This window comes from Rattus norvegicus, chromosome 2, assembly GCF_036323735.1.
Source record: "Rattus norvegicus strain BN/NHsdMcwi chromosome 2, GRCr8, whole genome shotgun sequence".
Taxonomy (NCBI): domain Eukaryota; kingdom Metazoa; phylum Chordata; class Mammalia; order Rodentia; family Muridae; genus Rattus; species Rattus norvegicus.
Genome location: NC_086020.1, coordinates 238,378,350 through 238,389,746, shown reverse-complemented (window position 1 = coordinate 238,389,746; position 11,397 = coordinate 238,378,350). Strand labels below are relative to the sequence as shown.

Genomic DNA, 11,397 nt, shown 5'->3' with positions numbered 1-11,397 from the left:
ATCTCTCCTCCTTCCCTGGTGGCTAGCATCCCCTCTGTCCTTTAAGAGGGTTGTAGAAACAGAAACAACCTGGCTTGCCAAGAGCTTTACCTGATGAGCCACCTCTTAAGTGCCCACCTTTCTAAGAGGTGCCGATCGCCTCCTTCCAAATGGACGGTAAATGGAGACTTCTCTCTTACTAGAGATGACTCATGACTGAAAATAGGGTCAAGGGAAGAGAAAAATCATGTACACTTATCATTTCAGCTAGTGCTCAGGCCTGCATACACGTAAAAAGTCACTGTTAGGGGGGCAGCAAGAGTATTCTAGGGGGTCTAGGAAGGTCCTTCTCAGACAAAGTCGATGAAATTTGGAGTGTATGTGGTTTGTTAGTGGACTTTTAAAGTATACGAAACATTGCATTCACAAAGCTAAAACTGGGAGGGGTGTGATATCACTGGGTGCCGACATAAACCTCACATCCTGTGATCTACTTGCTTTCTCCCCAACCCATCCACATCTCTCTTTGAGACAGGATCTGTGTAACCCTGGATGTCCTGGAACTCACTGTGTAGCACCCGTCTATGCTTCCTTAGTCTGGGATTAACGGTATGGGCCTCCATGTCTGCTCTCCTTGCTTCCTTACTGTTGCTATTCTATTTGTAGTTAATGAAACTCAGGGAACAATATAGTCAACATTCTCAAGGACTAAACTAATTCTCTATCTTGCCAAGTCACTGGGATTTTATATGGAGGGAATTTGATTTACCACAACACAGATGTCTTACAGTATGAACAAAAGCCACACTTTTCCCCATTAATTTATTCATTTTACATCCCAATTGCTGCCCCCCCATCACAATCTCCCCTCATACAGTTCCTCTATCTACCCTCTCCCCTTCACCTCTCAGAGGTTGTGTACCCCCTGGGTATCCTCCACCCTGGCACATCAAGTCTCTGCAGGGTACATCCTCACCCACTGAGGCCAGACAAGGCATCTCAGTTAGGGGAATGGGATCCACAAACAGGCAAGAGCTTTAGGGACTGCCCCATCTCTGGTTGCTGGAGGACCCACATGAAGACTGAGCTTACATTTTGGAGCCCAGCTGCTTATCAGAGGACAGAACACTTCTCTCTGTTTGTCTTAGTTAGGGTTTTATTGCTGAGACACCCTGACCAAGGCAACTCTTACAAAGGACAACATTTAATTGGGGCTGGCTTACAGTTTCAGAGGTTTAGTCCATTGTCATCATGGTGGGAAGCATGGAAGCTTGCAGGCAGACCTGGTGATAGAGCTGAGAATTCTACATTTTGATTCACAGTCGCCAAGGAGGGACTGTGTCACTGACCTTAGCTCGAGCACAAGAGACCTCAAAGCCCACCCCACAAGGACACACTTCCTCCAACAAGGCCACACCTCCTAATAGAGACATTCTCTGTGGCCAAGCACTCAAACACATGAGTCTATGGGGGCCATACCTATTCAAAGCATCACACTATCCCCCTTCAGTTTTTGTGTGGGTTCTTTGGTTGGATGTAGGAATCCAAAAAAAAAAAAAAAAATCAGAGCTGATTAGCCAGAGAAACAGGTAAATTATTAATTTTATAAGACATGAAGATCTTCACAAAAAGTAAAATCTGAAGAAGTGACTGATAAAGTATTTTCATACTTCCTTGGACAAATAAAACATTTGGAAAGGACTAATTGGACAAATATATATGTCGATGATACCGCACTAAGTTTCTGGCATGGTCTGAAGATATACATATGTACATGTATGTATATATGTATATGTATGTGTGTGTGTATGTTTGAAAGTTATATCACAGTTTATTCCAGTTGGTGGTGGCCCCAATCAGTAGTATCGAGTGATTAAAGTTATTTTCTGACCTTGGTATGTAAACGACATCTTCTCTAAACAATGGTCTATTCTTAAGTTATAATTTCTCAATTCATTTAAAACCAAAATAATAAATATACCATTCTGGCATTTTTTCCAGATGGTATGGATTTACCTTCTTCATTTCAAATTCTTCTAATTAGGTAATATCTGTGCGACTTAGGTAAGTCCTTTAATGTCTCTGTGCCCCCGCTGGACCTTAAGTAATACAATGATAGTAACGCTACATTTTCATAGAGACTTTATGAGGAAATTACTTACTATTTGTACAACACTTAGAATGCAGTATACTTGGTGTGCACGCTTGGCTTTAACATAATTGCCAATAAGAAATAGAAACATGACTTTGTTTAGAATCTTCCAGTCACCGCTGCTTTTCCCCCCAGTAACAAAACTTTAAAAACGTTCTAAGAAAAATCTCCTTAACTTACTTTCCAGTCAACAGACATCCGTTCATTATACCCCAATTTTAGTTTGAGCTGCAGATATTAATTTACATGGTCTCTGACCTTCCAGAAGTTAATCTTTCTGTTATAAGTCTGGAATTCTTGCTTAGATAGCAAAGCTCAAAAGAATACAGTACAAAAACTACTAGAGAGCTAGGTGATTAAATATCTAATAACCTTACAGAAAACTTAAGTTCTCTAAGATGCATAAAAACGCAACAATCAATTGGGAATGTATTTATTTTGAAATTTACACATGAAATTTGTGACTCTGATGATGCACATAACGTACTTGTGTAAAAACAGTAATACATTCCCGCATCTCTCCTTAGAAAGTCTGACAGAAGAGGGTGATTAGGTGAGACCAAGGAAAGCGAACTCGGGAAGGAATAACCTGTCCAGAAAGTTGGCGATAGACCTAGTGTGTTGGAAGAATACCTATTAGAGCGAAGGAAAGAAGTTCCAGTGGCAGCTGGCCAGCGTTCCTGGCCAAGGCTGACCTAAGGATCAGCAGGGTCCGCAGGACGCGGAGGAGCGCACGCACATTCCTCTAGCCACCGAGTGAGCAACCTTTGTATGCGGAACGCGCGCAGCACGGATGTGGGAGCAAGCCGAGCCCTGGCACTGTGCCCCGCGTCTGGCTCTACCGCACCGGATACCACCCCGAGGAAGGATTTGGGGTGCTTCCAAGCTAACGGTTTCCATGTCCCTCGCAACCTCGAGATTAGCCTCCGAGGTCAAGCTCAGCATCCACTCTGGAGAACAATTATTTACCACTTCAGCGCTACACAGAGGGGTTCCTGTCCAACCGGGGGGGGGGGGGCGCTTGCGTACGTCACTTCCGGCGCGCCCGCCCGGAAAGAGGCGGAGGTCGCACTTTGGGTGTGCGTTTACTGGGGACGCGCAGTGTCGGGGACGCGCCTGGAGGGCGGGCTCGGGAAGGGGGAGTGTCTGCGCGCCGCCGCCACCGCCACAGTCCCGGTTTCTGCCCGGGAGCTCGCAGCATCTCTTCTAGACACCCAGCCGCTCTGTGCACCCGGACGCTGCGCTCCAGGGTCTGTGGGAGTCAAACAAAAGCAGGAGTTGCTGCAGACTGCGGGGCGGCGGGACGGCCCCGGTCCCCTCCCCTCCGTCACTCCTGCTTACGGACTCCCGGGTCATGGGGAACACGGCGATCGCCAAGAAAGGCAGCGAAGTGGAGAGCGGTGAGTCCAGTTGAAGGCCCTGGCTGGGTTCCCGCCGGATAGGCTGCGGTGCAGCACCCCGGGCCGGAGTCCCCCAAGGCCGCGAGCCACGGACCAGGCCTCGCGGCGGCCGCAGCTAACAATTCCAGGGGCCCCGGGGGCCAGCCGCCTCCTCTGTCCCCTCCCCCACTAAGGCTCGGGGGTGAGGGCCGAGCTCCCGGGCTTGCTGGAGGGAAGGCGGGCCGCGCGGTCCCTGTGATCCCCTGTTTTACTAGAGCGAGGAGGGCTGCCACGGTCTGGAAAGCTTCCCCAAATATGGTCCTTAAAAGAAGTCCCTTTTGTGATCGCACCCTTAGCTCTTCTCCCTTTTCCCAGAGCCCCCAACACCCTAACTCCTCTTTTAGGGGAGCTACAGGTAGTGCGTTTGGGTTGAGTTGGCTCTTTTGTTACTTCTCATGGATCTATATATCAATCTCATCACAAGGTGAGTGCCGGGTGTGGGTCTCCAAAGGTGACGTTAACCCTCAGTGTCTAAGGCTCTTTCCTTCACCCACATTAGGGATGGCAGCATAAACACAAGCAGCAACTTTATCCATTCGAGGGGAAAAAAAAAAGTGAGACAGCTTTGTTTTTACTCTAGACATCCAGGAATGCACCAGGATGCCTGTAAAACTTAAAGGTATTTCAGAGCTGAAGTGCTTTCTTCTGAGAGCTCAAAGTGCAGACATTCAGTACTTTATACAAAATTTCAAGAGTCGTGGAAGTGTAGTAGCACGGTTTCATATGTAAACACACACATATACACGTGTAGTGTAACAGGTTGTGAAAAAATCGTGTGCCATTATACGGTTCATATCATAATTTCTAATTCAGAATAATTAACGAACAGTACTTGTCTTTTGTTACATTGTAAATGACATCTCAGCCCTTGAAGTAAGTCTGACAATTTGTTCGTGTTTCTGTAAAAAATATCTTCCGTTATGTCTGTGTTTATAGCAGAAGAATACAGCTAATCCTGTAATTAGCTTGAAACAAACAGCTTTTGATCCTCATGAATACAGCAGAATTGAATCGACAGACGGTCCAGCTATTGCTTTTGTGGAATGTAAACCACAAAGTCAGATTTAGCGGGTTGTTTCATTAATATGGTTTGTTCCCGGACAGTTATATGGACAGTAGTGCAAACTGTAGGTGAGCATGTGCCAATTTGAAAAGCCAATGTAGAATTAGGACTTCCGTATTATCTTTATTAATTGTGCAAATGTAGTAACTAATCGTACAGACTCACAAAAAATGAAGTATGACAAAATTTTATATCCACTTAACATTACCCTTCCCCTATTTCTCTTGTCCAGTCTATGCTGAGTGAGTTATGAAAATGAACCTGATAGTTGGATCAGTCCAGGAATGTTCTTAGCAAGAGCTGCCTTTACAGTTCTTGTGTTTTTAATGATAATCCACTCTCCAGTAGTCTATACATTTCTGCTATTATGTTTCCAACCAGTTCCCCCAGATGATGTGAATTTAAACTGGTAACTACGACAAAGTCGTGTGTGAGTTTATTTATAGAAACTGAAGATCTTTAGAATAATTTGCAAAATATTCTGAAGTGTGGAAAGAAGGTAGCAGATGTCTCATGGGAAATCATATGAGGCATTTGTGGATCAGCTCTCATGCCTCCATTTGGAGAAATGTTAGCTGATGTGCTGGTGTTCTTCTGTAGTAAAGAAGTGGTATAATTTCATAAAACTTCACGACAAAACATGTCTTACCATTGTGTGCCTAAATGTTCTGTATATTTTCAAATGAATTATTCTTGAAAATTTGTGGCTCATGTTTTAAATGTAATTATTTAAATTTCTCTTGATACACAGAATACACTTGTAGATATATGTATGATCTTAAGAGTTCAGTCTGCACTCATCCTATCTCAAGACCCAAGCAAGCGCCAGCCCTGAAGAAGCAAGGGTTGAGATCGTGTTCTTAATGAGAGAGTGAAGAACAGCACTGATGCTTGCACTGCATCCCACGTCACTAAGTAATTAGTCTGTCCTCTTTCAGAGTAGTTACTACCCACTTTGGGTTTCCCGGTAGACCCTGTGGACAAAATCCTAAGGTTTTACTATGTAGTATCAGGTGAAAGGTAGACTGTAAGTGCTGACACTGGGAGTAAAATTAGAACACCAGAAATTATCAGCAGGGAAGTTTTTGATTTGAAGAGCTAATTAAAGATATGAAGGTAAGATCTGCAGTTTGATGAGGAAGAAGCCTCCCACAGACAGGTAATTCTAGAGTTTAATTCTAAAAATACTCCCAAAGAATGAAGTTGGGGATAAAGATAAATGCGAGGCTCTGGTAGCTCCTTGTTTTTTGTTTTGTTTGTTTAGGGGTTGTTTTTGTTTGGGGATTGTTTTATCAGTGTTGTTTTAGTTTGATTTGGTTTGGCTTGACTTTTTTTTTTTTTTTTTTTTTTTTTTTTAATTTTTTAGCTTTGATCATCCAGGGCCTTGCTCCTACACCCACAAAATTAAAGGATTCCATTCTGATCTCCACAGTTTCTAGAGATAAGTTAATTTGAATTCCTCAGAGAATGGGGGTGTTTCAAAGAACAACTTTTGGCTTTATATAAGTCTCCTATGTGTTTTAAAAATTACTCTTGAAACAATGTCTTCCAAAATTTGAGTATACTTATTTAAACATCATTTAATACACAGAACCTTAAACTTTTAGAAACAAGAGGCTACAAGTCTCAGAGATGTTTCAAGAGTACCTTATTTCCCAGTTAAATATGTTGCTCACATAGCCTTATTAATACAAAAGAGGGAAAAAAAGAAACCCACAGAGCCCCATGCTTTTCTTTTAATCAGGGAAATGTTTTTGTTCTTTTAAAACATATTTTACATCTCCAGGCTGTCAGTGATCTACATATTACACATGGTAAGCGTGTCCAGGTCCAGGGGTAACCACTGTTGGGTGTTAATTCTCCCATGAGCAGAAGTAGGAAAGCTATTCTGTAGCCCAGTGGTTTTATGATGGTTTTTGGAAATGACCTTGGAGCTTGGACTAGATGAGGTGGCACACACCTTTAATCCCAACACTGGAGAGGCAGAAGAAGGCTGTTCAAGGCTTCTGAGTTCAAGGCTAGCCTACTCAATATAAAGTTGAGGTCAGCAATAGTGACATCATGAGACCTTGTCTCAAAAGAAAAGGAAAAAGAGACCTTGAGAATAGGTAGAAACTGATCAGAGAAAGTCATCAGTAGATTAAGTTCAGCAAATGCAAACTTCTTGGTTCTTCTTTTTTTTTTTTTTTTTTTTTTTTTTTTCCAGAGCTGGGGACCGAACCCAGGGCCTTGCGCTTCCTAGGCAAGCGCTCTACCACTGAGCTAAATCCCCAACCCCAAATGCAAACTTCTTGACGTTTTGGAGAACTAGTGTGTGTCTTTCTCTGGGTGCTTTGCACACATTGCCATGCATACCTTTTCAAACCCTATGGAATGGTTCTAATGTTGCCCCATTTTCAAAAGTGGATAAAGAAATGATGTGTAACTGGTTAAAGGTTGCATCGTAGTTAATCAAGGAGTGGCATCTGAACTTAGGCTAGAATCAGAGCCTCTGACCTAAGAGTCCTGCTGAGCATTCTTTTTGAGTACCCAGCAGAAAGTCAGCTGCAGGACAAAGAATAGCCAGTTCTTTGTTTCAGTTTATTAATGATAACACACTTTATTACTTCCAATGGTAACTCTATTTGGATCTACTGACTATCTTAAATAAGGAAGATTATCATTCCTGTACCATTTTCTAGATTCATATCATCATCTAAAAATGGGGGCAGGGCTAAATTATTTTCTTTAGGTATTTCATTTTCAATGCTAAATTAACCATATATAACCACCTTTCTACTCTTAAAACCTTCATTGTCATGTGGTTTATTCCTCATTTCTAAATTTACCTTATCTTCCTGTTAGGTAGTAAGCAAGCCAAGAGGTCAGTTGAACTTATATTGCTATTAATGAATTTAGGCTTTTGTGTCGTACCGTGATTTTAAATAGTCCTATGATGGTAGATATGTTCTCCACGTCACTGCTCAGTGAGGTGGTTTCTACCCAGATGCTGCTGTTGAGCACATGGACCGCAGCTGCACCACGGAAGGACTGTATTTTCCCTTGCACTTGTCTAGATGATGTTTGGTGGGTTGACAGCCTGTTTTTGACAAGCGCTGTCTTTACATTTAATAAAAACGCCAACCCTTAATCTATAATTTTGTTAATAAAGAGTGTATTTAGATGAACAAAATTCTAGATATATATCTTCTCAAAATCATCAGCATTTCTTCTAAGTAACGACTTATAAACATAGTGTACAAATTAAGATGTAGTAGTTTGATAGACTCAAAAAGTTCCCTGAAGTTCCCTTTGGTGGAAATGTATATTTGATTGACAGTATTTTAGGATCAATTGTTGACAAGAAATGAATTTAGTTTTCTCTTCTTATGTCTTTGTACTTTTTATTTATCAGGTTGACAAGTTTCTTAAATGGTAATTAGAAGTGGAGTTGTCAATAGACTGGCAGAGGTACTTGGGAATAGTTTTGGTTAAAAGATAAAACAGAATTATGAACTCAACACCTGATCTCTTTAGTTCTCGGTTTCTATTTTCGCGTGGATTACTGTTTAGAGCTACCTCCCGTTTGGACGTCATCCGTCCTGCTCCTCTGCCCGGGCTCCTCTGCAGGACACAGACAGGTTGGTGCCTTGCACTTGTAGCAGCAGGATGGTGGAGAAGCATGAGAGCCAGCTTAGGAAGGGCAGCCATGGCTGAGAGGTAGAAACTAGCCTAGAAGAAGAGTCTGCGTAAGCCAGAGTAGCTTAAGATTCTGACGGACAGTTAGAAGTTAACCACAGTTAGTTGTGATACTCCATTGAATTAACAAGGTAAAGCAATCATTATCATTTATAAGTTTAAGATATAGTTATATATTAATAAATAGGTTTATGACCAAATTTCCTCTGGTAAATATAAATTTCCATTGAAAAGTTATAAAAATATGGAATTTATAGAAGATAAAACATCAGTACTGAATTATTTACAGCATTTAATCTGTCTTGAAAAAAAAAATACTCCTACTCCTTCTGGGTCCGGAGAGCCAGTTCAGTGGGTAAAGCGCAGCCAGAAGCCCTGGGTTCACAGTGGTAGAACTCACTCAAGCCAGCACAGTAGTGCACACTTGTAATATCCAGGCCTGTATGGTGAGAAGGGAGGCCAGGCCAAGAGAATCCCTGGAAGCTTCAGTTTAGCTAGCTCGGTGCACTCTGCAGCAAACAACAGAGGCCTGGGGTCAGACAAGGTGGAAGTTGCCGGCTAACAGCTGAGGTTTTTCTTTGATTTCTGTGTGTGTATCCACACTCACACATATGGTGCACACACCTGTGCATGCTCCTCAGGAGTGTCTTGTAGTGGTGGCACACACCTGTAGTACCAGGAATCGATGGGCTGGAGTAGGAGAATCATGAGTTAAAGGCTCCCTTGGTCATATCAGGAGAAACCTGGGCACAGACATAAAATACTTTATCAAGCTTTTTTTTTCTTGTTCTTCCATCCATTTACTCATTCACTTATTCCATACACATAATAAGCTTATGTGTTAGAGTACATGTGATGATGTACAAAGAAAGATTGGCCACATCCAATTCTAAAGGACAACAACAAAATTAGTCATGAAAGGTTAGCAGGGGAGCCAAGAGAAGGAGTGATCTTTTCCCCTAGGATGGGGTAGACGAGATTCAAAAAGACTTTCAAAGAGATGGATCCTTAGTGGGATACTGAAATGAGAAACCAAAGAGACTGTAGAAGAAATTCAAAGGACAGAAACAACACACTATGTCAAGATTAGGAAGAAAATTGCCTTTTCTAACTTAATGGTAGACTATGGAGTTGGTGATAAAGATTATATAGTGAACTCCTAAGACAGAGCCACATGGGAAGACTCAGAATTTGATCCTAAAGACAACTATTATAGCTTTTGAAATCAGGGAAAGAGATTTGATAAAATTTCTGTTTTAGAAATAAGTTGTTGGCCTTGGTGTGGATATTTAGCCCCAGGGGCTTTTGGTGTGCTTTAGTGTACTAGATGGGGGTAATGCCTTCCTGTAGCTCATATAATGAAAGACTTGGATGTTCTATGATAAATTAGATTTACTGCTCTCTGTCTAAGCAAATGGTTTTGGGTTAAATTTAGGATTCTTTTAAAGACAGAAAAGCACTAATTGAATTACTGCACTAGCTTAGTTGAAATTAGTTCTGCCTTAGAAATCTAGTAGAGATGTGATGTCTTTTATCTGGCTTGCTATAGCTAGATGTGAGTGGCACGCCTTATGGCTGTGCTTGAGGTTACTTGTTGACTCTGTGGTGACTTCTTAGGCAGTTGTTGAATTTCAGTGTGAAAGTTTACGGCAGACCACCTTTTCCATGTGGATTTCATCCTGAAAAATTGAGCCTTTGAGATTTGACCATTTAATGGTCTCATTTTATAAAATTTGTTTGTCATTCTTTTTTAGGAGGTGACCATATAAGCATTACTTAGCTTCTTTTATAAGGGCTGGCTCTCCTGGTAAGTTAACTCCTTGAATACCTGTTCGCTTCCAAGTTAGCAGTCATGAATGTTCATGGGGGAGAATATGTTTCATCTTCAGCTGTAGTTGTGAGACAAATCATCTTGCAGCTCAGACTTACACAGAAAATATCTGTGTATCTGTCATCAGTCCTCTGATGTTTCTCCCTCAGGCCCTTCCTGAGTGTCTGCCCCACACTAGGTGCTGTGCTGCGTGTAGATGCAGATAAAAGTCCGACCTGCTTCTTGTCCTCAAGCTGGAAGACAGCTACTCAAAATGTTTGTGGAAGGCATAGGACACATGGGCCTGGCATCGGAGCTAGGCAGAAAGGGAGCATGGGACTTTCTATAGGGACGAGTGCAAAGTTCCTGAGTGGTCTGCAGTTGTCTGTGGAGTCCGGGGTCACACGTCTATGTGCAGCACTCCAGCTACTTTGTTTCTCTGCTTGTGTTCTCTACAGGACAATGTGATGTGTAGCACAGAAACAGTGTCCACCACATGTGTGCTTTTTAGTACAAATGTATTTTATTTGAAATAAAAATGCTAACACAGCTTCCCCGGTGACTCTGCTTGACTGGATTGCTGAGTAAAAAGAAAGCTGAAGCAAAATTTCATTTTGTTTTTATTTGTATTTGAGGGCAGATAGGAAGTCGCTCCTTTGGTTTTTCAAAAACTGCTCTCTCCTGAGCCTGTTAGAGAAGCGTAAGCAGTATACTTGAATCTGCCCTTACTGGGTTGTTACAGGTCATATCCTGCTACCTGCACCTTCTGAAATATCACATGTACCTACCAATATACCTGGGTAGCATGATCACGTGGGAGGCCATGGTGGGCAGGTGGATGGAAGAAGTGTAATTTAAAATGAGTTTTACGTACAGTTTAATGAAAACATAGCTACCTTAAAAGCAGGTTGCAGCAGAGGATGCTGCCCAGAGTTCTCAGGCCATGTTACTTCATCTCAGCTGTGTGAGTGCACAGCTGTTTGATCGACCTGTGTGTAGAAACCCTGCCAGACAGTACTAACATCATAACAACATCTGCATTAGCTACAGCATATTTGATTAGACAATGGGCAAAACTCGTAAAACTGCCGACATCTATGGCTACCATGGCAGTAGCTGGGAGGAGACAGTGAGGAAATGAAAATAATCAATCATTCACATGCAGGGCATATGCTTCAAGTCTTTGGATTGAAAACTAAGTCCCCAAGGAGCTGCTGCTGTGGAATTTCTGGGAAACTTTCTTTGCATCCCAGTAGGGAGCCAAAAAGCCCTAATC

The 11,397-nt window shown here is 42.2% G+C and overlaps 1 protein-coding gene across 2 annotated transcripts in view; it reads left to right on the top strand.

Annotated features, from left to right (window-relative positions):
- The first annotated feature begins 429 nt into the window (after window positions 1–429).
- The window catches only part of Prkacb (protein kinase cAMP-activated catalytic subunit beta), a 92,178-nt gene continuing 81,210 nt past the window's right edge, over window positions 430–11,397 (top strand). Inside the window, exons 1-2 of one of the 2 annotated variants that reach the window (XM_039101884.2) lie at window positions 430–3,531; window positions 8,150–10,059. In XM_039101884.2, the coding sequence (XP_038957812.2) occupies window positions 2,903–3,531; window positions 8,150–8,336 (816 nt within the window). In that variant the 5' untranslated portion in view covers window positions 430–2,902 and the 3' untranslated portion in view covers window positions 8,337–10,059. 2 annotated transcript variants of the gene reach the window in all.